This window comes from Nothobranchius furzeri, chromosome 1 (genome assembly GCF_043380555.1).
Source record: "Nothobranchius furzeri strain GRZ-AD chromosome 1, NfurGRZ-RIMD1, whole genome shotgun sequence".
Taxonomy (NCBI): domain Eukaryota; kingdom Metazoa; phylum Chordata; class Actinopteri; order Cyprinodontiformes; family Nothobranchiidae; genus Nothobranchius; species Nothobranchius furzeri.
The window spans coordinates 76,249,417-76,276,742 of NC_091741.1; the positions used below are offsets into that span (position 1 = coordinate 76,249,417).

The 27,326-nt window shown below is 44.0% G+C and overlaps 1 protein-coding gene across 1 annotated transcript in view; it reads right to left on the reverse strand.

The window, feature by feature from the left end:
* The window catches only part of glrbb (glycine receptor, beta b), a 36,142-nt gene extending 15,858 nt beyond the window's left edge, over positions 1-20,284 (reverse strand). The window contains exons 1-4 of the mRNA XM_015950839.3: positions 19,880-20,284; positions 16,511-16,649; positions 11,116-11,222; positions 8,766-8,833 (exon numbers count right to left, since the gene is read on the reverse strand). Coding sequence (XP_015806325.1) covers positions 8,766-8,833; positions 11,116-11,222; positions 16,511-16,632 — 297 coding nt within the window. The 5' untranslated portion in view covers positions 16,633-16,649; positions 19,880-20,284. The remainder of the gene's footprint in view (positions 1-8,765; positions 8,834-11,115; positions 11,223-16,510; positions 16,650-19,879) is intronic.
* Positions 20,285-27,326: the final 7,042 nt, after the last annotated feature.

Here is a 27,326-nt window from a genome sequence, read left to right on the forward strand (position 1 = left end):
ACAGTCTTGGTGGATTTCTTGGTCCTGCTGTCGCATTTGTGGGAGAAGGTGGTAGGTATACGAGAAACAATCCTCAACCAGCTGATGGTAGCGGAGGCTGAGAAGGATGTGGCCTTACGTGCCAAGACCCAGATGGCGCAGGAGCGGGACATGGTGGTAAATGAGAACTTGGAACTACACCGGGAAGTGAATAAGCTTAAAGCTGAGGTAGCAAATCTGAAGAAAGAAATGGCGCTTATGAAAGCAATGCAGGCGGGAGCGTCTGCTCTGAAAGACGAACGGCCTTCGACCTCTCGGACATCACAACCATCACATCCGACCCATCACGTTGTGGATGCTGCTCCACCGGCGGGTGGGAGCGCATCCGATGGGGTTGGCAGAAGTCAGGGCCATCATCCGGTGCCACCTAGCCCATATGGACCACCTCCACCCGACATGTACCGTGGTTATCCTCAACCGGACATCTACAGGATGTCTCGGAGCATAAAGAAGTTCAGCCCTAAGCCGGATACATCGTACCCGGTTGATGCGTACCTGAGCGACCTCCGGCACCACTTTAGGCGGTGTCCGGGAAATGTCCATGGAGGACAGGATCTTTGTGATAAGACTGAGCTCCGATGGCGTGGGTTCGCTCATTGATCGCAAGCGTAACGACATTGGGGACGACTACGAAAAGCTAGAACAGGTGGTTCAGCAAGAGTTCACCTACAACACACAACGGCCTGGCTTACAGTTAGCCTTATCAGTCAAACAGGGTCGTGCTGAGGACCCACAGTTCTATTATCAACGTCTATTCAACGCGTACTTTGGTACGGAATGCAAGGATGGGATGGAGGAAGATAAAGGTTTTAAGGCTTTATTCCTCGAAAATCAGCATGTCCACTACAGCTCATACATGGGTACGGTGGATTCAGACACCACGCCCATGAGAGAGCTCAGACGCATGGTGAGCTGCGCCTTCGTGGGGTTCGGTAAAACCGGGAAAGGATCAAACAATCCATCAGTTATGGCGTTAGGAGACAGAGACGCGCTGCAACTAGAGAGTGCTGAGTATAGGGATCGCAAGCCAAAAGGGTTTAAAGCTGGACCTCGGAAAAAGGGGGGCAGCATACTGATGACAAACAATATCTATCAGTCAACAAGCGACGGGACCCGGAGAGACCCCGGACCCCACCGCCTGCTCGCGGGGGGGCCCCTAAGTCACCGCGGCCGGGACGTGTTAACCGCCGTGTTTCTTTCGAGAAAAAGGGGGGTTCTCCGAGGCCCTACAGGAAGGCGTCGCCTCACCCGGACGGGGGTCGCACGCCTCTGAGGGCGAGCTCCCCGTATGCGTCACACGGGAGTCACAGCCCCGCCAGAGGGCGGGACCGTGAGTCTGAGGGTGCCACCGCAGAGGAGCGTCGGATGGTGAAGAAACTCCTTCGCCAGATGCGGACTGACACGACACCAAAGGCGGTCATGTGTGCGACAGCAAGAAGGGTTTCGAAAACCACACTGTGAATCGGCGGCTGGGGCCAGGGCGGTAGACGTGAGGCCCACCACGATGAGTGATCCGCCGGCACCTGCGGCGTCGGTGACTCGTGGGGTGGTTAATACTATCAGCGCTCGTGAGGTGACACTCGTAGGCCGGGTGACCTGGCCTACCGAACGACACCAGCCTATCGTTTCCGAATGTCGGTTAGACGACTCGGACATTGTCCTTGGCGATAACGTCAGACGGGGGGATTCAGGGAAACCTCACGTTCTGGTGACTATGGCGGGGGTGAGAGACTGTGAGGCTCTTATAGACTCTGGTTCAACTAACACAGTCATGTCCCGGGCTGCTGGGGAGCAGGTCCGCATGGCTGCGGAGTCGAGGGGTCAAGACTTGGCGTTCGCACCCGGCACGGTGCCGGTTCCAACGATCACTGGCGTCGAGATCCCCTTTAAAGGTTTGGCTCTCATCGACCTCACGGTGGGGTTCATGACCGTGCAACACCCGGTGTTGGTTGCTGATGTCGACTCGTTTCCACTCCTGCTGGGGAGTGACCTGTTAAATCACATTGGGGCAGAATTTGACTTGAGTGATTGGACGCTCCGGACTACTTTGACCAGTCCGGTACCTTTAGAGGCCCTTGAACACCTCGGTGTGGATTCCGAGGGTGATGACGACGACGGGGTTGTCAAACCAGTCGATCGGACGGTCGCCTAGGATGGCCATGCTGTCCGGGGTATTTGCGTGGTCACGGTGAGACCTTTCCACGCGGAGTTGGGGGACTTGTCCACCAAAAGGGGGGTTAGTGGTTGCGATGAGAAAGCACCCGTGCCAGCCAGCCCTGCGGTGGGGGATCCGCCTACCAAAGGGGGTGTTGAGGGTGGGGTTGCCACTCGCATCAACGCCCAGAGCCTTGGAGGGGATGACCCCGACCGTGCACGACGGGTGGTGGACGTCTGTGACAGCGACGCGCGACGGGCGCTGGTGACATTGTGCCCGGAGGCTGGTGTTTCGCCTACCGAGGGCGTGGGGGCGTGGTGTCCTGGACCGGCGCTGCCTGACTCGGACATCTCCAACTACACCTGCGCGTCGACCATTCGCCCTGCGGCACCTCCACCTGCGCCGGACCCTCGCGTGACCACACGAGGCTACAACCTGAAACGCCCCTGGTTTCCATTCCCGGCTCTGGTGAGTTATGTTCTGTTGATCGTGTATTTTGGCCTGCTATCACCTGCGGTTGGTACCGATCACCGGCCTCCACTGACGCGACTGTATAGCGCTGGGCCCTCTTCGGGGATCGCACTCCGAGACCGCCCAGGTCTACTGATGACTGACTATCGATTGTACTCGCAAAAGATCTTCGTACAATTCGACCCCGCTATGGCATGTACTGATAAGATGAAGACGGCCTTCGGCAACCTGTCGGAAACGGGTGAACATTGGACTCGTACGATGACACAGCATGCGGTTGCCGATGTCGGTCACATCCTAAAACAAGCGCTAAAGTTCACAGTTTCTAACGGTGAACTTGCTGGTACCAGGAAAAGACCAAAGTGTTTCCTGGACGGACTTTTCTCCATCGGAAATATTATTGGCAATCTCTTAAATTTCGCGTTCTCCGCCGTCAACTCGGTTGAGATTCACACGGTTCATCGACATGTTGATGAGCTTGGCAGGGAATACCCAAAACTGCGTAAACAGGTACTGCAGCAACGGCGTGCCCTGGTACAGCTGGGCGTGTCTGAAAAACAAACTATGGTGGTGCTGAACACTCACAGTAACATTTTGCGTAAGACAAAAGCCGCCGTGAATGAGTTGCGTTCGTTTGTGGAGGTTGATTATGGTCATACGCAGATGCTGACGGCTTGTTTGGCCGACTATGGTCGGGACGTGAGCGCCTCAATCGACCTTCTCCTTATGGGGAGGATCCCTCCTTACCTCGTGTCCCAAGACATGGTCCGGGCTGCAATTGCTAGGGTGACCTCTGAGGCCCCGATTACGCTACAGGTTCACCTAGGCTTCTCGTTGGGCAGTGCTATTCCCTTATCCGTCATTCCAGAGGCGGGAGAGCTAGCCTTCCTCATCAACTTACCTGTGGTTTCTCCACGGAACATCTATAGGTTGAAAGATGTCGTGAATGTCGGTAACTGGGTTCACAACTCTCATGTCAAGTTGCATACGCCTCCGGTCATTGCGTATCAGGACCGAGCGCCCCACATCAGGTTGGTACCGGACTTGAGCGCGTGTTCTCTCAACTGTGGTCTGCACTTTATGTGCCCAGGCACGCCTTTTATACATAGGGAGGCTGTTGTCGTGTGTGGCGTTGATGAGTTGTCTGATACATCTAAATGCCCTATGACAGTGACTCCGCGTTCGCGTGTGATGAGCAGTAAAGCTGTTATCGTTGGCGACCGTTGGTTACTCAATACCCCTGCTACTGAAGCTGAAGTTTGCTTTGAAGGTTCGGCATCTACTAAAGTGGACCTACCATCTGCGACCTTGTGGGTAAAGGTTCCCCGGGGTGCTACGGTCCACGTGGGTGAGGTTTCTCTATATCACTTGGATCCTGGTGAGCATAGGTCTGAAGTGGAGTCCTCCACTTTCTATGATAACATCTCTTTTGCTCTTTCTCCAGCGACGGTGGTTCGGGTGGAGTTCGAAGGTCCGACCGTGGTTCGCGTGGGTGTGGTGAACAAAGTGTTGCGTGAGCTGTCGTCGGATCCCGACCTTCGGTTTCGACCGGTGTCTTACTCCTGGTCCTCCGCTGACTCTGTGGTGATATCCATTATAGGCGTAAACATCTGCTTAATTTGGGCTATGTTCATTTTCAAAAACTGTCGGTTCTCCGCCGCATTGAAACTCATGGGAACCTCGCTGGATGATGTTAATGGACGCCTGGCTCGGTCCTTGGAACCGCGTCGCGATAGACCGCCGGCCCAGGCAGCTGCGCCGGGGACGGTGAGTTCCTCTCCTCATCCTCCTCCTCCTCCTCCTCTGCCGGCATCTGCGACGTAGAAGGTGGAGGATCCCAGTTACCAGACTCGTTGGTTCCACAGATTTCTATCTCTGATTACACAAATTTGTTTGTTTGTGAGCGTACATGGTTGTCTTTCCTGTTATACGTCGCGTGCAGACTTAAGGTGTGTTGAGACGGACGCGCTGTGGGCTCCTGGAGTCAGGTAAACGGCCAGGTAACAGAGTGGGTTAGGCCACATAGTACTGTTGTCCAAAATTTTGTTTTTTTTAATCTTTACTAATCACAATTCCTTAGGGGTACATTAACATGAACATGATTACTAACCACTGATTTACATTTTAGTACTGATTTACATTTCTGTCTTTTTTTTTATAGTACCTTTGACCAGTTGATTTTAACAGTGAATATTATGTTTGTGATTATCAATTCTTTGATTTATCCTACGGGGCTATAACCAATTTTGGCCCTGTCCTGACAGTGTGTATTTCCAGTGAGGTTTCACTACCAGTTAGGGTTCTTTCATTTTTCTGCTTCTCACATCATCCCTTTTTGCATCTACCACAGACAGGGCTGCATCCACTTCTTCACTTAATGGGTAATTACATATAAAACTAACACATAGTACAAAAGGCACTCATAGAGTTAGGTTTTTATTATTTTTTATTTCTTTGATGACATGAAATGTACTTTTGTCGTGTCTACATTGAAGTGCCTACACTGTGCTCTCTCCTCTGCTGAGCTTGTGAGGATCCTGCTTCCTGGGGGTGGATCCGTGACTCGTCATCTGCATCGACTACTCCTGGGGGGTTCTCCGGCTCGTTGGTCTTGGACGACTGTGGTTCCGGCATGGCTGCTGGGACACCTCATTCGTTGGGATTACTGTCAGCTGCTCTTCCCTTTTTGTGGATTACGATAAGTACTTGTTCATAGTTCAATTTTTATTTGGAATATTACCCTGCCTGCGGATACAACAATCGATTTTTAATTGGAATACTACCCTGTTCGTGGATACGTTCAAGATTTTCTCCTGCTTTGCTTTATTGCCCGTGAGGATATAAAGTTGCTGTTGCTTCGTTTGTGGCTTCCATGGGGAATAATTAATAACCTGCTGACTTGTGTTCTCCCTGAGGAGTATGCGAGACTGTTCTCCGGTGTGGGGTTCGTACCTCACCACAGATGGCTGTTCCCTTGGGATCACATCCGGTTCTGTTGTCAAGATTCTTCATAACTTGGGTTTGTTCAACGACCAAGTGGTCTCTTGAAGGACCACATTGACCTTGAAAAGGGGGGATATGTAAGGTTACGAAGTTCATTATTTTCAGCTCCACACAGCTGCCCCTGTGCACAGTAACAACCGTGTTGAAAACGCGAAGATCGGGTGTTCCTCAGACTGTTTCCATTCCAGGAGAAGAGTCCGAAGGAGAAGAAGAACACTTTTACTTAATCAAAGTACTTTATTTGTGATTAAAAAAATTAAGCAAAACATATGTTGATCAATAATTAATCAAGTGAATGATCTGTGGAATAAAGATGTCATGATTTGTGTTTAATGGAAACAGGACTATTGCACAGACAGACTGATCCTCATCTCCATAGAAACGCATGACACATTGTTCCAACCAATCAGAGCTTTCGGCTGCCGCAGGAGAAGCTGGCTTGTTGACTTAAAGTATCCAATCCGCTTTACTAAAACTTATCAACAATTCAGAGATATAAAACAAGGCAACGCCATTTTAAGCTCAGTTCCATTTTGACTTCAGTTCTATTCACCGTCATCCTAAAGAAAAGCACAGCCTGGCCAGATGTGTTTTCTTCTTTAAACTAAGAACTGTGAAGTTGGAGATTTTCGTCGTTTCACAACCAGACGACATCCTTTCAAAATAAGAGCACCTGCTGACGCTGCCGATTGGTACCGGGGTCGACCCTTCAGACGGGCTTTGACGTGCTGCGACCGCTGCTTCGACAGCTCCAGTACACATCCGAGGTTCTTGGACCTGGCATTTCCTGATCTACCTGGGAGGCCCCCCACTGGGTACGTACATGGCAAAATAGCGGCTCATGTCATCACTTTATAAGCCTCGTGATATCTAGTCATAACAAAGACGACCAGATTCAATGACGTCAGCCTAAGGAGTCTGAACCAACCACACACACACACACACACACACGCACCAACACAACATCCAAATCCATTTTCATCCATCACAGAGTTAGTCCTGGTAGATTGTTTAAGAATTTATAATTAAGAAATTAAAGATTCTCAAACAATCCCAACTCTCTCTCTTTTCTTGTCTCAAAGTCAATACAGAGTGTTTAAATGAACTCCCTGATGATAAAAACAACCTATTCTTCTGATTATAATAAAGTGATCTACTTACAGTGTATTAAAATACAACTCTAGATAGTTACATCACTTCAATTCCGTTACACCCCTATGGAAAAAAAGTGAGATTTTTAAGATAAAGTATAATTAAATCTTCTTAAAGTCAATGAAAGTCATTGGATTGTCATATTTACTGTTAAGCCAATAGTTGAATGTGTGACTAAAATCTAAACTGAGAAGTGGCCCATCTACTGTTTTGTTATTTTTTCATTGATGTATTTTTAATCAGTTGAAAAACATCCAGTTAGTTCATGCCTTTTAAAAGCAAATAGTAAAACTGGATCATGTCACGCATTAAACTCAGGCTCTGCCCTTCTTTCTAAACTCAAAAGATACAATCACATCACGACTCGCCCTGAGGAGAAAACTAACCCACAGTGATCCTAATCTAAATTTATGTAGATGTTTGATTCTTTCTTAACTAGTCAAATGCAAACATGCCAGCTCATTTGGCCAAGAATTGTGCAACAGAAATATGTATAATCATTATTACATTTAAAATGTCCTGAATAGTCTGGATTAGTTATGACTATACAGCATGGGACATAGAATGAGATGGAAAAAATTACACAATGTCCAAGAAACAGAATGACAGCTTAACTTTTTGCCAGTCGAATCATAAAAGAATGAAACTGTCAAAGAAAAAGAAATCAAGATACCCAAATTTCCTAACAGATGTTTCATTGTATATACATATTAGAATATTTGCATTAACTGTTGGTGGAAATCTTTTTAATTGTGAAGCAGAAAACTAGCGATCATTCAGAAAAGTCCAACTCGACCTTGTTCTGAAACAACAGCCCACACGTCCACTGTTGGATCTCCTCCGTCTGGCTGAGATACAAGCCAATTCCCACACCTTTGCCTTTCTGAAAACCAGACAGGGAAATATATCTTCCTCCTGGCGAACTATCAAGCTGCCAGTGCAACATTCGATTCCAGGGAGATTTAACACGACTTCGTGTTGTAATCAGCAAGAAAAACTCAAGCTGGGAAGCTGTAAAACCAGGGCTGCAATTTATTTCATCTCACAACATCAAATTAGTCATTTTCTACAGAGATGTATGACATGAAGTGAAAATGGATGTTTTAAATACTGTGGATGTGTACAGGGTGTTAGCCCGGGGAAGGTGTAAATGATGGAAGAGGGTTTCCTGAGATCAGACACCACACAGAGAGATAAATTGAGGTGAAGAAGTGACCATCTGTCTGTTCTTTCTCCTCCATGAATCGTTTCACAGCTTAACATTAACTGTTTTTGCAGAACTCGAGGGAAAGAGGGAAGACATTTGGGAGTTCACCGTGGCTCTTTGTGTTTTATTGTCCTTTTCTTAACACATCTTCCTTCTCATTTCTTCTCACATATTTTTCCTATGCCCCCTTGTCTTGCTGTCTTGACTGTCTTGAGTCCCACCACACCATCATGTATTGTTTCTGTTTAATCACCTCTATCTGCTCAGTCTTTTCATCTTTGTTTCCTGGCTCCGTTCCTGAATCCATTCAAACTGTGGATGTTGCCAGTATGCATTAGAAGTATCGTGTTCTGGAGCTTGGTGATTGCATACATATGGGATTTATATCAACATCTTTAAATAACAGTAATAAATGTGGGCAACAATCAGGCCTTTTGACAATTGGAAAAGCTCACTTTGTTGCTGTCTGAAAGGTCAAAAGTCAGCTCTGTAATGTCGCTGATTTAAAACTGGTTGTTAGCATTCAAGCTGCAATATTCTATCAGCAATTAAGCATTCAGATAAATGGGGCGTGGAAGCAGGGGTCCACATTATGAATCATTTTTAAATCTTCTGACACCCTAAAGGAAACACTCATTCATTCACTCTTAGGATTGAAAGCCAGAACAATGTTCAGCCCCTCATTCAGATTGACAAAAACATCAATAATCAGCACGATCAAACAAACCAAATTCTCACCATTGTTGTTTCTTGAATGGAGCCAAAGCTGTTGATGAAAATATTCACTCTGTCCTCCACAGGAATCCCTGCATTTAGGTAAAGGAAAGAAGGTTGAATGCTTTGAATTTTGCATTGCAGGTGGTTTTCAACAAGGCTAAAGCAATTTCAGTGTTGGTCGCAATGTGCCAGTGAAGAAGAAGAAGAAGAAGAAAAGAAGAAGAAGAAGAAGAAGAAGAAGAAGAAGAAGAAGAAGAAGAAGAAGAAGAAGAAGAAGAAGAAGAAGAAGAAGAAGAAGAAGAAGAAAAGAAGAAGAAGAAGAATGCTGACACCTCTCCTCACTTTTAAACATATAAAGTTCTTGAGGAAATCAGACTCCTTAGTTTAATTTTAATTAATTTTGTGTTTATTGGATGCTCCGGCATCATTGAATAAACTCTGTTGTGTCATTCCTCAAATTAATGCATTCTACGTAGATGCTGCACACAGCTCATAGCTCATTTGCATCAAATAAATAAAGTAAATGAATCAGTTTCAGTTCTGTAATTCCCTGAGGAGTTCTTAAGCACTGCTCACCATTTTATAAGTGACAGCAAAGCAACGCACAGGGCAGAGTTTAGGTATTAAATGGGAGAATGTGACATGATTGCTAATGAACACAGAGCTTTCAGCCCTCCCTGAAATCAGGACCAGATGTTTGTCTGCTGGACTCGTCACAGGCACTCTGACCCAGGCCTTAGATCCAGCAGCCAGGCCCCAGAGAATGGAAACTATTTTCAGAACCACCTGATGAATGTTAAAACCATCGATCAGAGTGACAAAATGATCAACTTTCACCGTTGTTAATATTTTTTTATAGATGTGTCTGTGTACTCCCTTTGGTGTGATATAATATTCAGTTCTTCCTGTTCAGTGGAGAATTAACCAAAACTGACAGAAATATAATTTAGCTTCATTTAAAATGAGTTTACTCTTGTTTCTCTTTAGTTTTTAATGTTAATGTGTTTTTTTGTGACATGAAACATTTGAAGGGCAGCAGCATGATGGATCGGTGTCTGCTCTTCAAATGAAAATGCAAACACAATCGCCGCAAAGATTCCAAAAACAATTCAAAGTTTTGCAAAAAATCATTATTTCCTTGGTTAATAGCAAGGTGTTACTTTTTTGCTGCTGAGATTTTGAACAAAACGTTTGTGTGACAGATTCCCTCTCAAAAGAGTTTCTGAGACCTCAAAGGTGTCTGAACCCTAGGGATGTATGACAATAACGGTATCGCAATATCTTGTGATATTTTTTCCTGCAATATATCAATATTCAAAAGCCGTGTATAATTTTTGGAAGAATTTTCTTGCAAACATTTGTGTATTTTCTTTTCTTTTGGTGCAATTCAAATGCCAACCGCTAGTTGGCAGCAGTGTGCAGTGGGTTTTGTTTCCACCGCTGAAATGTAAACCCCTCTATTATGGTTCAGATACCTCATGTTTAACATGTTATGTATCAGTTTGGACAGTTTTTTTTAAACATTTTTACAATAAATTCAGTCTAAAAAATCGCTAATATCATTTGACTGAATGTATTGCAATATATTGTGATATATTGTATCATCTCTCCTGAATTGTAATACATATCGTATCGTCAGAATTTCACCAATAAACATCCCTACTAAACCCTGTCTGAAACTCTTCTCAGCCTTCAGTTTTCATCAATCAGAAAGAGCAAAAAACAGAAGTAAAGTTTGGGAGGGATTAGTAAACAATTGAAAATAAAATGATGGTAAATTGTGGAGAAATTAAGACTAAATTAAGACACATTGCCTAAATTGTGAATTGAGAATTTACACATTTTCCTTCAAGACCATGACCCAACCACTTAAACATAAAACTCCTTGTAAGTTGTATTATTTACTGCGTTTCTAAGTTAAAATTTTCATTATTTTTGTAATGTTTCTGTCTTTGGCATCACCAAAAATATTAAATTCATCAAATTAGTTGGCTGATTAAAAAAAACTGATTTTAGATTTAATTGAAATGCTATTGAATCCTAGATTTGGGCAGAGTTTTTTTTTTTTTTTTTTTTTTTTTTTTTACTATGAAGTGGGTTTAAAAAATATTATGTATAAAAAAATTGGCCTCGTAAAATCATTAGTCATTTAATTATGTTTTTAGCCTAGAAATGTCCACAACAGTTAGTCTTGTAGCTTTAACTGACTTACATTTTCACAACAGGAAGTGCATTTTATGTTTATATTGTGCAGATAAATCTGACTCTATTCGGAGAAGTCCGTATTTATAATTAGCTTGCTAAGAGCTCAGCAGAAACCTAAATCAAAGCAAGACACAAGTGGACAAAGAAGAGAAAGGAAGACACTTACCTTTGAAGTTGGGCCGTATTCTGGGATCATAGCTGATCAGTAACCTGTTCAGTATGTTACTGGTTGAATTTGCAGGGACTCGAGCCAGATCCTCAGATGACAGCTGTCTGCAAACAAAAAGACAAAGGAGGGAACTTCAGCAGGTCAAATTCCTGGCAGATGAAAAACACAGATGAACGGTGCACCCTGCTTTGTGTATGCTTTAATTAAACTGTAAACAGAGAGAACTTCCACTTGGGACTCAACGGGCTTTTCAATTTGGACCACCCACCAAATGTTAGAGTGAGAGTTAGACAATGTTCAGAAATGACATGTGCGTCTATTCTGAGATGCTTCCAGATAATCCCATGAACCCTGAGACTGAAGGAAGATGTTTTGAGGTTTGTGCCTTCAGAATTATTCTCTTCTGTTCTAAAGTCATGCAAAAAAATGAGTACTCTATTTTAAAGTTAAATCCAAACTTGTTTAAAAACTTTTAAAATGACCAGACACCCCAATTTACAATTAATTCAGTACAAAATTCTGCACAGTGTACACTATACAGGTCATCAGATGTTCAGGATGGGGTTTGTGTCGTCTGACACCTGTACACACTGCACAGGGGGGAGGGGCTTTTCTTGTTGCAGTCTCCCTGGTGTCCCTGTGCTCTGGGACAACACCACAAATATCCATCCGTCTTCAGAATCCTCTACAGACAGTTGAGAGAGGCATATCAGGTTCCAATGTTTCCAGGAGTCCATGATATGCCCAACTCTTATTCACTCTTAATTTGTCATGCTGATGATATAAACAGACACTAACATATGCAGATCAGTGGACTCAGTGGTCTCCTACAAAAAGCAGCTGAAGACTCAGTTGTTCAAGCTGGCTTTTATATGACCTTCTTCACCACTCTCTCTTTATTCTGCTCTCCCCACCTATTTCACCTTCCTCAGGATCCACTGATTTCCCTCTTTCCTATTCACTCTCTCTCTTTCTTAACATTTCTTCTTTTAAATCACAATTGCTTATTCTTGCTCATTTTAAATATATTTTTAAACATTTTCGAAATGCTTTTTTATATTTTTACAATTTTTATGTTTTTTGTTTTTGTGAAGCACCTCGTGATTTTTATCTTGAGAGGCGCTATAGAAATGATATTTTCTTCTTCTTCTTCTTCAACTCGATCTGCCCCAGAGGGCCATCCAGGAGCCCCTTCTCTCGTTCTCATCGTTGAGAAAATTTTGTCAATTGCGTTGAAAGACCAGCTGACCAGGCCCATTTTTAATAAGTTCCAGTTTCCAGAAAAAATGTAGAAGCACCGTACAGAAGAAAAAGTTTAATTCATAATTAAAAATTTTAACCATTGATTTAATGGTTATTTATGTAAAGTTCTCTTCAAGAGCTAAGCTGTTCTCAGCCCTCAGGTAAAACCAAGGTATTTCCTCTTCAAGTTATGAGTGTATCTTATAGGGCAAACACAGGGACACAGAAAGAAATGCAAACAATTTTATTTTTAAACATAGTTTCTAGTCTTGAATGTTAAAAAGAACTCTGAACATCTAAGGAAAACTAAATAATCATCCAGCTTAAGGGGAGTGCTAAGATATTTGTTTAGGATTAATAGTATGTGTGCATGAGTAATGTGTAATAAAGGTATTATGTAAATATCACCACAAGGAAAAGTAGGTTTTTAATCATATGTCTAGTTTTGATATAAACCATTTAGTATTTTTACGTCTAACTGCTTAAAAAACACAATTTCATCTGAAAATTAGAATTTCATCATCATGGGTGGTGATGAGTTATCCTGCTGAAGAATCCATTCTTCCTAAATGACTTTACGATAATATAAATATTAATATGCATTCAGGAGGATGCAACATGTTCTACAGGATCTATGTGCAGTGTGTGTAGGATACGTAGTTCTCCTGATCAAAGTGAAACATGTAATTCCCACCCACAAATCTTCCTTTTCTTCCCCCTTGTTTTAACCAACCTTTCTAAAATTTCAAGCCCAAGAGCTTAACTGGAACCAAATGGTTTCCGTGATCCAGAAAGACATCCACAGTATTAAACATGAAGTATGGCATGCAGCGTGCAGTTGCCAATACGCAGACCACATCAAACAGCTTATTACTCATTTCAAGGAGCTTCCCTGTGGAGCAAGTTGTTACCATTAAAGGAAGAAAAAGTGTTCTTTGGTGAATAAAACCGCGGAATGCATGTCATGCATTGTTTATCCTGTTTGAAGACATCGACTGTACTCATTCCTTTCATTTAACCGACTGCAACTTATTCCTTTCATTCTTGACACAACTGCTCAATATCTTCCTGGTGAACCTTATTGATCCATGTGGAATGATCTGTTCAGAGGTTAATAAAACCTGGAAAATAGTATGGATCACACACATAATTTATTAAAAGTCACGCTTCATCTGAATGTAAAGGAGAGATGGTTCAGATATTTTGAAGTGAGGAGATCTTACGAGTCTTCAGCAGACTGCATTTGGAGCAATCTCAGATTTGAGAATCAGAAAGAAAATTGTTAAACTCAATCGATCAAATTAATTTTCATTTAAAATGTTAATACCTTCTATTAGGGATGTTCGACACTGGCTTTTTACCAACTTCTGAGAGACTGATATGGATTCACTCTTAATTTGTCATGCTGATATAAACAGACACTAACATATGCAGAGCCCACCCCCCAGTAAATATGCGGTTTACTCATGTGATCAAATCATTTGCAGATGTCTCTAGTAGGAGTGTAAGTCATGCTCTGGGGGAAAAAAGCACTGGTGTGCCTGTGTCAGGATCTAGAAGTGAGGCATATCAGAGCTGAGCTTCAGACAGGAGTTGGAGTCTTATTTCCTGACGTTTGGAATCCTCTCCTCTGATTGGCTAACAGCAATGTGACTCTACCACTGACTCTGTTTGCTTTACAACATGGATGTTTTATCTCCACAAATAACTCAAGCCTGAAGGACTTCTGCATTGTGGGAGAGTTACTAATGCTAACGGTTAGCTTCCACTAGCTGAGACGTTCTCTGCTGTTTCCTGGACGCTAAACCAACAACAGCCTTCCCCGTCGTGGGTCAAGGTGGGTGAGTCCATGAATGTTGTGACAGTGTGACGTGTATCTGTCAGGCTTTTCTAATCTTAGAGTTTCACCATCTATTTTATATCAGAAGCTAATGCAGGAGATAGGTGTAGGAGACTATTTTCATTTTCAACCTACATGATTGATTGTAATCAGAAATAATAACTTACAAACATTTTTTCAAGTGAACTACACCTTTAAAATAAAGAATTAGGTGACATCACACATACCCTATCATATATAAACTTTAAACAGTATCTGTGCAAATTATGAAAAAGTACTTCAGTTTAAGTTACACAATAGAAAAAGTGTCATATTTAATGTCCAACAGCACTTTCACTCTTAAATACTCCTGAAAAATGCTCACTACACAGGGGAACATTATACTTCTTCACAAGTTGTGCCAAATAAACAAAAATATACCAAAACTATACCTTGGATCAGTCATTTTTGATGTTTCGAGCGAGAAAATTGGCTGAAAAGTCTGTATAATATGTGAATGTATGTGAAAGTTTTGTCATTAAACAAGTAAAAACCAGTACAGGTAATTCACAATTTTAAAGGGGCATTATGGAAGTTTGACAGCCAAAACATGTATAGAAATAATAAATTTCTTCTTCATACATTCTCCTGCAATGCCCTTGTCCTGTAGAATGAGCCCTGGCATTTTTACTGTGTCTGCCTGTTTTTCTGTAAAATCACAGAAAAAGAGAAAACTGCTCGGGTCAAGCAGGCTGCTTCATGCGCGTTCACGCTCAGGCATCGCCCGTAGCATTTGCTATCCGCAGCTTTAGCAGCAGTACCTACTCAGCGACTTTGTCGCTTTTCCTAACGCCTAGTGACAAACCTAGCTACATTTCTGAGGACCCTTAGCTACTTTCTGTAGAACTTTCTTCTAGATATTTCCTGCAAATTAGCAACAAAATAGCCATTTTCGCTCTGAACCGTTCTTTGGTTTGACGTAGTTTCAGGTGTTATTAAGGATATAAAAGTTACAGAAGCTGTGAATGTTACTGGTGTGTAGTTCACCTTGTAAGATGTCTGACTCCCATGCAGAAGACCTGAGTTCGATTCTGGATGTGAACATAGTTTATTTATAGTTTCATTTTTACATTAATGCTATTTTTTTTTACAGTAACATGCCCAAATTTTGATTTGAGACTCGCCGAACAGCATTGAATTCACAGATAAAAAAGATGTGGGTTCAAATTTCATTTTGGAACAATTCTTCAAGCAAGGGAAGGGAATGATCTTAGCATGCAGGGAGACTGCCCCTTCTTAAACCTTTGTCAGCTGTGCTGAAGAGAAAGGTACAGAACCAAATTATTTAATTAATTAGCTGCGCGTTCTCCTGTCCTCTGTCCTCCGGGCCACACACACACATACACACACACACACACACACACACACACACACACACACACACACACACACACACACACACACACACACACGGGGGGTGGGGGGGTGGGGGGGGGGGTGCTGACTGTCTCTGCTGTTATTTTCGTTAAGGAGTGTGCACGTAAAGCATGCGCGCCTCGTGCATGAGCCTACTATTGAAGCTGACGTTACACTTTTGGCCTGAGGGGGCAATCGCGAGCATAAAAATTCAAAAGTCCGTAAAGTCCCTTTAAAGCTAAATTAAGTCGATAACATCGGACAGCCTCACTGTCAATGTCAATTAATGATGATCGTATGAATATGTCCCCTATGCCAAAAATTATCTTGCTGAGCTTCTTGTGAAAACTTGTGAAGAGAATGCATTCAGCGACATGGTGGAACAATGTCTCATGTGATGCAGCCTTTAAGCTATTCATTTTCACATAATCCACTCCACATACATTTTGCAAGTGTGTTTGTAAAAAACAAGAAAAAACTGAATATTTCAAAACTTTATGTAGATATTGTAATCTATAACCATACTGGACACATCAAGTTGTTATTTTGAGAACAATAAAAGCAGGAAAACACTTCCAACATTTGACAAGGGAAATAAAACAGAAACTACTCTATGCTTGTTTGACCTGATGTCCTGTGCTAAAGTGTTTTTGCTGCATATCTTGGTGATGGAAACGTTTTACACTCAGGGTCTTCCTATCTTCCCTTCCCTCTAGTAATTCTTCCCCTACAGCCCAGCCTGACCTCCCACTGCAAAGAAAATATCAGGATGTTTTTCAAAATGTCTGCAATGAGGTAAGATTGGAACAGATGGATGCTACTTTTTAGTTTTGCAGTGGGGCAAGTCTGGTTTTTGATAACTCTAAATGTATAAGTGTGCAACATACAATATGACACTGTTTGCTCTGTACTTACGATGGACAGTAAACCTGCTTCCCTTTTTTCTTTCCCTTCTTTGTTCCTTTTTCTTTTGCAGATCCTCCTTCTAGGTACAGACACAGGAGCAGAAGAAATATGGCAAACTTCTTCTTATCCATTCTGGTGGGACTGGAACCTGGAAAAGAGAGAACAATGAACGACAGGATTATTTAAGTTTGTATGTGTGTCAAAACATTTAAAAATCATTAAAATACAACAGAGCATGTTCAAGTGTGAATGTGTTCAGTAATGCATCTGGACATTAATAATATTAGAACTTTTCAGTTACATATCACCCTCAGAGGCTGCCTTCAATAAATAAATATTACTTGAAACAATTTGAGTCTGCTTCCAGAACCTAGAGAGAAAAATGTTGATAAGGATGTTTTCTGTTTGGATCATCAGATTTATTTTATTGTCATTAAATCTATAAAAAATTGTGAGATTTATAATTTTTGTGGAATAATTGTTAACAGTTAAGTGCAGTCAAAGCTGAGCCAGAAGGTGAAGCTCTCAATTTATTGGTCAGTCTACATTCCTACCCTCACCTATGGTCACGAGCTTTGTCTAATGACCAAAAGAACGAGATCCCGGATACAAGCTAACAAAATGAGTTTTCTCAGGGTGTCTGGGCTCTCCCTTAGAGATAAGGTGAGATGCTCAATCATCTGGGAGGGGCTCGGAGTAGATCCATTGATCCTCCACATGGATAGGAGCCAGTTGAGGTGGCTCGGGCATCTTTTACACTGCCTCCTGGATGCCTCCCTGGTGAGGTTTTTCAGGCACATCCAACCAAAAGGCAACCCAAAAGAAGACTTAGGACACGCTGGAGAGATTATTTTTCTCGGCTAGCCAGTGAACGTCTTAGGATTCCCCTGGGGGAGCTGGCCCAAGTGGTAGTAAAATTGGAAGTGCATTGATGGAAATAATAATATGCATTTACAAAAGCACACAGACACAGACCATTCTTTTTCTTTTTTCTTTTTTTTTTTTTTTTTGTTGGGGCCATTCATCTTGCAGCAACCAGTGCGTGTGTTCCCCATGTGGTGCACTTTTATTGCATAGGGACATCGGAGACAGACAGTAGAGCTAGGAGAGCTCCCTTCCACCTGGACACACACACTACCAGCAGAGCTGTATATTATAGAGGCAGCTTTGTGTCTAGACTGAGACAACTGCTCTCCTCCTCACAGTCTTGGCCCTTTCAACTCCTAGATTGCACTTTGATCACTTTTCTTCTGGGTAATTTTTGTTCAAGGCTTACCGTAATTTAATGCATTTTGTCTCAATGTTGAGCCTAAGCTAAGACAATACTGCTGTATCGATTAGATAAACTTGCACAAAATCAGAGCAGGTTTTTTACTTGGCAGCACACATCTTATAAAATATTAGATGGAAAAAACTGGAACACAGTCAACATTCGTCTTGGCAACTCCAAGTGACTCCTCACAAACCATCTCTTGTGGGACTGTGTGCATGCGTACGTAAGTGTGTGTGTATGCGTCGTTTTCAAAAAGACAACTTCAGCTGCTTCAAAATCAATTCTTGTTTTTTTCTGGCTGAAAAAAAGACACTACTCTGCAATCACATTAAACAACCTAATGCATTCATGAAATCCTAAAATGACCACAAACATGTTCTCACTGATCAAGGGGCAGTGTAGTCAGAGCTGATTAATGACTTCTGATTAGATGACAAATCATATCTTGAACCTCGAGGTCACCAACCAGGGACCTCTGGAGTCTCTGTTCCAGCACACCTGATGTGAAAGATTGAATTACCTTCTCAGTGTGGCATCAGGTTCTGCAGAAACCTGTTAATGACACAGTCATTTAAATCAGTAGTGTCTAAGCAGGAAACCATCTGAACCTAGCAGGATCTGGGGTTTGGGATTTAGCTTGTGTGTTGCTCATATTCCATAAATAATGAAACAAGATAATTTCTTATTTAGTTTGCTTGCAGTTCTATCTTTAAAAAAATATATATTACTACAATGATAAACTAGTGAAAATACTGTTTTGTTGTTTTTTCTTGCTAAATTGGGATTCAGCGAGGGAGATTTTGGTTGAATTGGAAAACTCACAGACCACACCAGTAAATTTCAAATAACATTTTACTGGCTTTTATCGCTATGTGAGAGTCATAATCAGCTGTCATAATTTGCAATAAATGACGGTGTGACAAGTCCAACAGTCCCTGAAACAGCTCATGTCTATCCAAATATCATCCAAGATGGATCAAAACCACAGCTTTTTTTCCTGTGCTGTAAAAACAAGAACTACAACAAACTAAACATTAGCAAAGTGACTTCCTTACACGCACTTCAAGGAGAATCTTTGAGTCAGTGGACACACAAAAGTGAGTTTGTTTTGAGAACCTTTCATCAACCCAATTTCATGATGATTGTGTGAATTGTGAAATATGGAAAGCGGAATAATTAATATTGGTGCTCTAAGGGCTGTTTCAGGTTTTAATGTATGTTTTTATTTTATTTCAGCACATTTTTGCGATATTTTTATGCAGTTGTATATGTATATAATCATCAAACTAGTCTATACGTGCTTTAACAACCTGATATATTTATAAAAATTAAAAAACACACCAGCAAACCAATATGTGAACTGAGATGAGACCCTAACAAAACCTTGGCTCTGGCTTGGTCAGCATTGCACCACTGATGGAAGAGCATTGTCCTTGCTGCGTTTTACTACTGGCAATGTTAAAAGTGCAGACGTTGTCATAGTGACTCAAACTGCTTTATATGGCCTGCCCCAAGCAGTTAGGTCAATGTCCAGCTCTGGTGTGCAGATTTAAGGCCTAAGCTTCCATAGTTCACAAACACAGTTTTTTCAGGGGAAAAATGGAAATTGTTGAATAATAAGATAAGTCATATTTTTAACCACCAATGCAACAGAATACCTAACAACAGATACGGTAATTAGTTTTAAAATGTCTACTTTTTATAAGATGGCATCACAGAATTTCCCTGATCCATACTTCAGTGCATCAATTGCTACTCTTACCTGAATGCTTAACCACCTGCCTGTGCTGTTCATCACGTGCAGAGCACATTATGCAACAAATGCAAAACAAATGAAGACACAAACCAGAGCTCTCACAACCTGTGGCTGCACGTCGCTTCGAGTCTCTCTCCAACAAGAGAAAAGTAAGTAACAGAGGCTGACACTCGCCCGGAGCCTCACGGGCATCGTGAGAGCTGCAAACGGTAACCACCATGACGGAGGGATGCAGGGAGAGGCTGCCGATACATGTGAGCGCACGCACGCGATCCCACTTCATGCCATTAACATGCAAAACGAATAAAAATAAAGATAAAACCCTTTAGCACGAGGCAGGTCTACTCACCGTCTGGGGTTACCACTGCTCCTCACAAAGCTGGATCCACAACAGCTGAGTGTGCAAAAATAAAAATCGTTATCAGATGCGTCCAGTCCAGTCGCTGTCTTTCATTTCCATTCTCTTCTCTCACTTCCTGTGAAGCGATGTGATGGGTGGCTTTGAGGAGAAAGTTACATCTCGGCAATTTGCCAATTTAGTTGTTGTTTTCGCGCCTGCTTGTTGTTATTTTTAAATCAGTGTGTGTATATGGCCGCTGCCCTTTCGCCTGAGCTAGGGATGCCCAAGATGGAGGCTTGCGTGTACCTGTCATGTAACATGCGCAGTAGCGGCAGAGAGCGTGGAGCAGGAGAGGAGAGCATCACTCCAATCAGCACCACGGACAGCCGCTCCCCGCCTCGCGCGCACCCACGGTCTCCGCTGAGACGGCATGACGCCAAAAAAAAAAAAAAAGGATATGCTGCCATGCACGTGATGAGAGTTAAAGCATCAACATTCATGGCAGTGTCTCTATTCATGCTGGGGATAACAAAGAGCCACTGAATAGAACCAGGGATGCAGGATAATTTGAGCTCTATCAGATCTCCATGAAAATCCCAAAGTAGAATAGAGGTTATTGGTGTGCAAGTCAAACATCTGATTTGGGGTTAAAATAATTCACTAGAGAGGCTCACAGAAAGACAAGGAGGCAACATATAAGGACTGTTGCAGTAATTCTGAATTTAAACAGGAAGCAGCCTTCTCTGTTGTTGCTTTGTAACATTTTATCTTAATTAGGTGTGTGTGAGGCATACAAGGGAACTTCTTGTTTTTTGTTTTGTTTTGTGTTTTGTTGCATCATGAAATAAACAATGTAAATGATCTACTTAACATGTATGTTTTCTAACAGTTTCACCTGGTATGTTGATGCAAGCATGGTTTGATGTTCATTTATAACCAGTAAAGACAATTAGTCCATGTCAAACCAAATCAGATTAAACCTCCCACTGTCCTAATGGTTGTGACCCCGTGAGGAAAGTTGACCATTGAGCAGGGTTGATGGTTTATCTCTTGAGGTCCATTTGGCAGGGGTGAGGAGTAGGCTCCACATCACCCCTGCCACGTGGACCTCAAGGGATAAACCATCAACCCTGCTCAATGGTCAACTTTCCTCGCAGGGTCACCCATTAGGACAGTGGAAGGGTTATAGCATAAAATAGAACAATCCAACACAGCTGTGACTTTGTTTTCTTTATTTGAGCAAAGTCGGACTAAAATTTGTACCCAAAGGTGTTAATACATTCTGTAATAACATTTATTTTTACAGGTAAGTCCCACTAAGACACAAGGTCTATTTTTCAAGTCGCTTCACTGGAAACTACTTAGTTACATTCTCATGTGTGCGTTGTATTGAATAAAAGCATCAAGACCATGAAAATGACCCATCCTGTTTGTCCTGGATAAACCTCGGGGTCCTCCTGCAGGAAGGACATGTCCGAAAGACCCTCCCCCAACTGCCTTCCAGGAGAAATTCCTACTAAATGTTCAAACCACCTCAACTGGCTTCTTTTCTATTCACAGTCAAGGCTGAGCCCAACCATTCTGAGAAAAAAATATTCCAACTTACATCTTGATTTTGTAATTTTGGTCAGTACTCAAAGCTCAAGACAAAAGTGTGGGTTAGAACAAAGACTAACCAGTAACTTAAATCTTCACTTTCTAGTTTAGCCTCCACTTATTAAGCAAGTCAGAGCCCAGCAGGTAATCCACCCTTTTCCAGTAGAAAACCATAGCCTTGGATTTGAAGGTATTGATACTCATCTAAGCTGCTTCCCACCATTAAGTTGTTGGTCGTATGAAGAAGCTAACAGAACCACCTCATCCACAAACAGCAGATATTTTCCTGCCACAAAAACTCAACACATTTGACACAGCACATGGTCAAGTTTAAAAAATCCCCATGCCCCTTCCAACACCCTATGGACAAAAGTCTGGTCCATAGTTCCATGCAGATGTCATGTCTCGTGGTACGTGCTTAACCCAAGACATGCAGGAATCTGACTCGACGAGTAGGTAAGATGAAATTAAAGTCTTTTATTAAAAACGGGAACAAAAGATGCACAGGGAAGTCCTGTGGGGAGGGTGAGCAGTTGCTCGAGTCCATAAACGTTCGGGGAGAAACGATGTGAGAAAGCTGAGGTGAGCTCAGGTCAGTCCAGGGGTGATCAGGAACAGGTAGACAGCGGAAGGGGTCAAGCCAGGCACAATGTAAGAGGATGGGACGTGGTGTGAATATCCAGTCGGTGAAACAGCAAAGTTGAGACAGGTTGGATGATAATCTATACAGGAGCAATCATCTGGCGTAGTGAGGTGTCTCCATCCTCCTTTTATACCCGCGTCCCTGATCGTGGATCTTCTGCAGATGCGGCCCCCTCTGCTGTCACCTGTGGGAAATCAATCTGATAGCGTGAGATGGGGATCGTGTCACTCACCTCGGCTCAGGAACATGGCAGTGCCCCCCCCCCCCCCCCCCCCCACCCCACCCCCCACGCGGACGGTCGGACGCGGATAAACATGGCGGACCGGCAAGAACTAGTATGGCAGAGGTTCGTAAATACAGACATTTGTATGATTCAGCTCTCAGAGATAACCGTGATCAACATGTTGTTAATAATTCTTGGAGAGAAATAGCTCGCACTGTCGGAAAAGACGAGAACGCTGTTAAAAATGCTGAAATGCCATGTTGTAAACAGTCATTTTTACTTCTACTATGGTGTAGTGTTGGATGCATGCCGTAGAGCTCCATGCTGCCCCGTTCAGTTTGGGAGAATATTGGCTCACCGCAGAGACAAGCCGCACGAACCATAAACGCTGCGAGTTGTGAAGCGCGTTCCATCCGCGAGCCGTATCACCAAGCGGAAAGTGAATGCGTCAAGCATAAACCAAGCTTAACCCTCCCAGTCGACCAGGCACTGTATTCCTCGACCACGGGGACGTGAGTCGAGGATGCGCCGAACCTTGTAGACCAACCCCTCCTTGTAGAACTGGGCAGGGGGAGGTGAAGCCGGAGCTGGGCACAGGGGACTGGAGACCACAGGCTTTACCAGGGAGACATGAAAAACAGGGTGGATCCGGAGAGATGATGGAAGGTCCAGACGTATGGTTGTTGGGCTCGGAACAGCAATCACCTTAAAGGGACCCAGGTACCTCGGTGCGAGCTTTCTAGACAATGCTTTCAGGGGGTACATCCTTCGAGGAAAGCCAAACCCTCTGTCCGGGGACGTAGGTAGGTGCTGGGCGACGGTGACGATCAGCCAACCACTGATTCCTTTCCGCGGTACGTTGAAGGGCCAATCTAGTAGCCAGCCATGCACGACGGGCCCAACGAAGAAATTGGGGAGTGATGCTGGTGGAGTCTGTCTGGAGTGGAAACAGAGATGACTGATATCCAAGAGAGGACTCGAACGGGGACTGACCTGTGGCGGAGGAGGCGTGACTGTTATGGGCATATTCGACCCAAGCCAATTGGTCACTCCAGGAAGACGGGTTGGTCGAGCAGATGCAGCGTAGAATGGCGCCCAGCTCCTGATTCATTCTCTCGCACTGGCCGTTGGTCTGGGGATGAAAGCCAGATGTTAAAGCCACCCGGGCCCCTAAAGTGGTGGTGAACTCCCTCCACACCCGGGACACAAACTGGGGGCCACGGTCAGAGAGAATCTTGGTCGGTATCCCATGGAGGCGGAAAACATGCTTGATCAGGAGCTGGGCTGTGACTGCGGAGGTGGGAAGCACCTTTAACGGCACTAGGTGGCAGGCTTTAGATAACCTGTCCACTATTGTGAGGATGGTGTTAAATCCACGTGAGGGGGGTAACCCACAATCAAAGTTAATAGCAATATGAGACCACGGGCGAGAAGGTACAGGCAAGGGACTGAGTAGTCCAGCCGGTACTTGGTTGGTACCTTTTTGTTGAGCACAAACATGGCAAGCTGACACGTACTCCCTCACATTCTTGAAGATGGATGGCCACCAGAACGAGCGCCGAATCAGGGCTAGGGTCCGACCCACTCCAGGATGGATAGAAAACCTCCCGGTGTGAGCCCAGTGGATCACTTTCCCTCGCAGCTCCTGGGGAACAAACAACTTATTTGTTGGTCCATTACCTGGGCCGGGGTCCACCTTGATGGCTTCCAGCACCTGATCCCTAATAGTCCAGGTCACTCCTGCAAGGATGCAGGAGAAAGGCAAGATGGTGCCTGGTGTCGCCTCATGCTTGGAAGCGTACTGTCGGGACCGGGCATAAGGCTTAGTGTTCTTCGACCCTGGCCGATAGGACAGAACAAAGTTAAAACGAGTAAAAAACAAGGACCACCGATATTGTCGGGGATTTAGTATCTTTGCTTCCTTGAGATAAATCAAGCTCTTATGATCAGTCCATATAACAAATGGAAGTTCAGACCCCTCCAGCCAGTGCCTCCACTCCTCCAGAACCAGCTTCACGGCCAATAACTCCCTGTCTCCTACATCATACCTGCTCTCAGTAGGCGTAAGACGCCGTGAGAAGAAGGCGCAGGGATGAAGCTTGTGGTCGACCGCAGATACCTGAGAGAGCACTGCCCCAACCCCAATGTGTGAAGCGTCCACCTCCACCGTGAACTGAGTTTTAGGATCGGGTCTGGAGAGGACTAGAGCCTCTGTGAACCTTCTTTTGAAAGCCTGGAATGCTGCTTCTGCCTTTGGAAACCAAGAAAAGGGTTTAGTCACAGAAGTCAGAGCTGTTAGAGGAGCTGCGGTTTGTAGTTACGGATGAACCGACAGTAAAAGTTCGCAAAACCCAGGAATTGCTGTAGCTGCTTCCTGGTAGCAGGGGTGGGCCAATCAGTCACCGCTTTTATTTTGTCAGGGTCCACCTTCAGTCGACCACTCTCTAACATAAAACCAAGAAACTTAACAACAGAGACATGAAATTCACGTTTCTCTGGCTTAACAAATAATCTATTCTCCAACAACCGTTGGAGCACTGCTCGTACATGTTTTTTATGTTCAGAGACTGATTTAGAAAAGATTAAAATGTCATTGAGGTACACAGTTACGAAGTCATTGATATAATCACCCAAAAACGAGTTCACAAGCCTCTGAAAGACTGCTGGGGCATTAGTGAGACCAAATGGCATCACTAAATATTCAAAATGCCCCAAAGGTGTTTTAAAAGCAGTCTTCCATTCATCTCCTTGTCGGATCCTGACCAGATGGTAAGCATTGCGAAGGTCCAGCCAAGTAAAAATGGTGGCGTCCTGGACCGGCTCGAAGGTGGATGAGAGTAGTGGAAGTGGGTACTTGTCCTTAACAGTTATTTGGTTTAGACCCCGGTAATCAATACAAGGACGAAGAGAACCATCCTTTTTAGCCACGAAGAAGAACCCTGCCCCCAAGGGTGATGTAGATGGCCTTATGATCCCATTGGCCAGCGCTTCAGTAATATAGGATCGCATACAGTCCTGCTCAGGTTTCAAAAGACTATAAAAGCGACTTGTAGGAAGTGGGGCTCCTGGCAGCAGGTCAATGCCACAGTCGAAAGATCGATGAGGCGGTAAGGTGGCGGCTTGGTCCTTACTGAACACCTGCTGTAAGTTGTGGTATTCAGGAGGTACCTGTGCGAGATCAGGAGGCTCCTTTGGAGTCACGGCAGAATCTTTAGTTCCAGAAACAGCAGAGGCCAGACAGGTGAGGTGACACTCCGGACTCCAGGTCTCAACAGGGTTGGCTCTCCAGTCCAATTGCGGATTATGGACCTTAAGCCAGGAATGTCCCAGAACCACCGGATTCTGCGAAGAAGGGAACACAAACAGCGAGATCATCTCTGTGTGGTTACCTGAGACCTGGAGCTGGAGAGGAACAGTTCGGCACGTGATAGTAGATGGGGCCTCCCATCCAGAGAAGAAACAGTCAGTGACTCAGGGAGAGGTTTAGTAGCTATACCCCATTCGTGGACCAGTCGTGGGTCCACCAATGACTGCTCGCTGCCAGAGTCTACTAAGGCTGTCGTCTGGTGAGAACGGTTATTGCAGGTCAAAAGACAGTATATGAGGAAACGGGAGGTTCTATTACCTGAGTTGCTGCCCACCAGAACTCCCGGTCCTACTGGTGGGCTCGACCTTTTAACAGCTCCGGGCAGGTTCGCACAAAGTGTCCTGGTTGCCCACAGTATAAACACAGTCCTCTACTGCGGCGGTGATGTTGTTCCTCCGGAGTCAGGTGAGCCCTTCCCAGCTGCATAGGTTTGTCAGAGGTGTCCGGAGAAGATGGTCTAGGGGTTGAGTGGTGATGAGAATGTGCAGGTGAAATATCCTTTGTTGCAGATCTATGTAGCTCCCGATATCGCTTGTCAATTGAGATGGATAACGAGATCAGTCCATCCAGGGTGGATGGCTCGGGGCATAGAGCCAGCTGATTCTTGATGCGGTCACTTAATGCCTCGATGAAGGCCACCTTCAGGGTGTCCTCGTTCCATGACGTCATGGCTGCCCAAGTTCGAAATTCCTAGGATAATTCTGCCACTGTCCTCCTACCCTGTGGGAGGTGTAAGAGCCTCTTTCTTATGTCAGTAGTAGTATCAGAGCTACAAAAAGTCATTTTAAAATCCTCCAAAAAATCAGTGTAGGTACCAGACAGAAAACCAGGATTCCTACTTTTTGCCTCCGCCCATCTGAGTGCCTTACCTCTCAATAGTCCGACTATAAAAGCAATGTGCCAGTCAGTCTTATTTTCTACAGCACTTGGAATCTACAGCTGTGTAGACTTTGCTCTAACACTCCCAGCCTGAGTTAATCCATCTTCTTCTCCTGATCTTTAATGACCTTGTTGGACATTTCATTTGTGTTGGTCTTTAGTGAGTGCTGTTTTGTTGACCAAACTCTTTAATTTGTGAGCTATGAAAACAAACACTTCCAACTACAGTCATGTGTGATCTCTAACAGGAAGCATTCACAAGGACTTTTTGGAACGTTCTGCATCCATTAAATATTTTTGTAAACTAAAGCCAAACGAGAGCACGTTACACCAGTTTTAGAATCGCTGCATTGGCTCCCCGTATGTTTCAGGATCAATTTTAAGGTTCTCTATGGTTTTTAAGTGTCTTAATGGTCTTGGGCCCTCGTATCTTTCGGAACTGCTTTTACCTCACAAACCCTTGCGGCCTATGCACTCCTCTGGCAACCGTCTCCTTGTGATTCCAAAAGTCAGGACACATACCCATGGCGAGGCGTCCTTCCAATCTTATGGCCCTTGTCTCCGTAGCAGGCTGCCAGAGGACCTCAGGGTCATAAAGAATGCTCATGTTTTTAAGAGCTGGCTCAAGACTCACCTTTTTAGCTTAGCTTTTAACTGAAATCTATTTTAGATTGCGTGTGCCTGGCAAAGGGCTGTGGGATTGGGGGGGTGTAACTGTCACAATTGTTTTTATATTTATGGGGAAGGG